At 37.6% G+C, this 3744-nt stretch overlaps 1 protein-coding gene across 1 annotated transcript in view; it reads left to right on the top strand.

The window, feature by feature from the left end:
* The window catches only part of LOC125485371 (ataxin-7-like protein 1), a 25479-nt gene that overhangs the window by 20600 nt on the left and 1135 nt on the right, over window positions 1-3744 (top strand). The window contains exon 2 of the mRNA XM_048607826.1: window positions 2761-3053. Coding sequence (XP_048463783.1) covers window positions 2761-3053 — 293 coding nt within the window. The remainder of the gene's footprint in view (window positions 1-2760; window positions 3054-3744) is intronic.

Here is a 3744-nt window from a genome sequence, read left to right as displayed (position 1 = left end):
AGGCCCGAAATGTCAGCTTTCCTGCTCCTCCGATGCTGCTTGGCCTGCTGTGTTCATCCAGCTCTACACCTTGTTATCCCAGTGCTTTGTTTGCTCTTTTTAATGACCTTTATTAACTTGTGTTATTACTTCAAGAAATTATTGCAGAAAAATGTAGAACACGTAAATAATATGCAATGGTGAAGAGTTCAATGATTCAGCCAGAGTTGTTGCAGATTCATCAAAATGGAATTTATGTCAGAGTGGGGCGCAGAATATTTGTGTATCGTTTGTGGAGTTTGGTCTAAGCAGCAACATCAAATAGTCTGAGGAATATTGAAAGTAACCAAACGATGAGTTTGACTTGGAGCAAGAGTTGAAAGAAGTTGCAGCAATACATGTGAATGCACTGGCCAATTAAAAGAACATCCATTGGTCAAAGTGTGTTATCAAATTAATTCTGGGGCTATAGACATTGCCAGCGAGTCTGACATTTATTGTCTATCACCAGTTGACCTTGAGGAGGTGGTTATGAGCATTCTTAAACTGCTACTTTCTGCATGGCGCAGTTCTCGCAGTGTTTATAAATGTAGGAATCCAAAGTTCTTATTTATAAAATGTGGTACATAGATGCACACTTTTGTTTTTTTAAATTCCGAATCTGCGACATCACTAGATATTTAAACCTGCAATTGATCTTTTTAAGTGTTATTTTATTCTCCTTGTCTGTTTATTTTGATCTAATGCTATTTCTTGAATCTTTGCTGAGGTCCGGTTTTGATGGAATGTGTATATAATGTTGCTGAACCTAGAGATATATTTGGCTCGTGCCATCTCCTCTGAGTTCCATCTCAAGAGCCAGCTTTCCCCATCTAGTGGCAAGCAACGTGTTCCCAGAAACTTTGCCACAAAGCTGTGAGTTTCAAATTAGCAATGATGTGATGACAGTGCCTCTTGCTGAAGCTTTGCCAGTAACATAAATGGATTGATGCCTTTGGAGCTGCCCCTCTCATAATGGATTCTTAGAGTTCTGAGCCAAAGATAAATGATACTGATTGTCATTGGGAACTCCTGTCTCAGGTATCAGGTAGGCAATTTTGTACAGATGTATTGTAGTTATTACATTGCTGTCTCTATAGATCTTTTTTCTGATACCAGAGAAGGTCTGTATTCAGAAAAATAGCAACAACTGCATGTTACACCTCTGTGCAGAAATTGTTGTTTTAGTTTTAGTTGTAATCTGGATTTTAAACTGGTCACTGTAAATTCAGTCGCATCGGTCTCATTATTATATGATTTTAAAGTCAGTTTAACTCTGAGCCAGCTATCAAATTTTATTCTAAACCCTTTGATATTGGCTTAGACTCTCAGCCTGAAGTATTGACTTTTCATGCATGTGTTGACTTTTTTCACTTAAGGTACACGTTTTCAGTGCTCTGTCTACCAGAAAATGTAACGTCTCTACATTTCTGTTTGTTTTAAGCTAATGTGAGAGAAAGTTTCTTGTCTCTCCATTGCTGTTGTTAAGGAATTCAGTGCTATCTGCTCTAAATTTTAGTCATTGTGGCAATTTCACATCGTAAGTTCTGTTTGCAACGCCATCTGACTGTAAGCCTCAAATTCTGTTAACTCATTTTACTACTTTGCTATGGTGCTAATTATTAATCCTGGACATGAAAGGATAATATTTTTAGAAATTTAACTTTTTCCACGAGATGATCTTATATCACCTGCATGTCCTTTTATTTTGATGGTGGAGACCATGCTCTTGTGTCTCACTGCACTGACCATGCTTCAGGAATAAGATTGGGAAGTTGAGGGTCACTATGGAAACAATTACAGTTACATTGGATTCAGTAATGCATAGCTATATCAGAGATTACTGAAATCAGGAGTGGGAGCCCGACACAGTAGCTTTTGCCAACATCTCTTCCCTCTCCTTACACCAGCCCAGGCAGTTTGAGGCTGATAATAATATCTTCACTGCCCTCTGGCAGGGATTGGCTGATTCAACAGAAGGCTGCCTCATCATTATTACTCAATATCACAGTGCAAAGGAGACTGACTTATTGAGCTTTTGGAGAGGATGAACCAAATTCATTCATACTTATTTATTTATAACAGTGCAGTTTGAATATTCTCTTAATTCTGGCCGCTTTGATGTATAGCTAATTTTAAAACATCTTGAAATGTTTAATCCAACTGATATGTATATAAAAAAAACCTTAATTGAATCAGCAGTTAATATATTCTTAAGTTTTTGAAGTCAAGCTTAATAGCACCAGAAAGTATATACTGTGCCTATAACCTTTTCACTTGGTATTTCTATAGATCTTTTTCTCCGATGCCAGAGAAGCTCTGTATTCAGGAAAGTAGCAACAGTTGCATTTTACACCTATGTGCACAAATGGTTATTTTCATTGCAATCTAGTTTTTAAACTGGCCTCTAAGTTCAGTTAGGAAAGACTCAGAACAATTAACGTTCAGGTGCTTCTGAGGCTGTCAGAATTTTTTAATTGCTTACTGTGATGAGAGAATATTTTATTCCCCACACTTTGTTTTCCTAAAGCTCTTGATGCATCCATTTCATCCACAAACTATCACAGTGTGTGATCGTATCATTTGGTTAAAAAAAAATAAATGCAGCAGTAGTATCAGAAATATTGCACACTATCTGGAGCACAGTTTGGTCATCTCTAGATCATGCTTTTGCTGGTGAAAGGCTGAACACCAGGAAGTAGCATTGACCAATTCTAACAAATGGGACATTTTTTTTTGCAGTGTTCCAGTCCCAGTCGTCAGCCTTGAGAAGATCCCTAATTTGGTGAAAGCAGATGGTGCCAATGTTAAAATGAGCGCCACCACCACTACCACCACCTCCACGTCCTCTGCTGCTTCATCCTCCACATCTTCTGCAACTTTGGTTAAATCTGCTTTGACATCAACAACTTCAAAGCCTGTGCCACCTTCACCTGAGAAGATTCTAAATGGCAAATCAATAGTACCTCCTGCAATAGACAAGAAACATCAAAATGGCACTAAAAGCAGCAATAAGTCTCACAAAAGACTTTCTGGTAAGTATTTTCATTTATTTTCTTCTGTAACACCGTTAACCACTTGTCATTGTTCATATTGTTCGTCGAGAAAGAAGTTGACAAACGCAAGACATTAATACCTATGAGATGTTGGATAGCTGGATTGTTATTCATTGATATGATACTCATATTGAAATTACAATAAGAAGCAAAACAAAATCGTTTGAGTGCTTTTGAAAAGTTATACCTTACAACATGTCATTTCAGTGGGTGTAATCTAATGTTTATATATTTAATCATCTGGGTTTCCTAAGGAGGGCAATGGTTAAGACTAAAAATATGTTTTTGGGTAGTTAGTACAATTTAAGACTCCTTCGTTTTATCAGAACCAGAATTGTTATATAGGATTGAATATTTTGATATCTGTGAATATAGGGTTTACACAATGGGGTCTTCTGCCCACGAGCTGAGGAGAGAACAAAATAATAGAATCTGGAATGTGCTAGTGTCTGAACGTTCGGTGAAGATACAATTAGGTCAGCTACACTACTTATTATAGTCAAACATCATGTCAACACTGATTCCCTAGGTTCTGATATGAAAACTGGCTCCTTAGATCAGGTATAGAATCATCGAATCCCTACAGCGCACATAGAGGCCATTTGGCTCATCAAGCCTGCACTGACTCTCTGAAGAGCATCTCACACCCTCACTCTATCCCTATTATCTC

The sequence above is a fragment of the Rhincodon typus genome, chromosome 18, assembly GCF_021869965.1.
Source record: "Rhincodon typus isolate 14 chromosome 18, sRhiTyp1.1, whole genome shotgun sequence".
NCBI classification, from domain to species: Eukaryota; Metazoa; Chordata; class Chondrichthyes; order Orectolobiformes; family Rhincodontidae; genus Rhincodon; species Rhincodon typus.
Note: the sequence above shows the minus strand (reverse complement) of the source record. Positions and strands in the feature narration are given on the sequence as shown.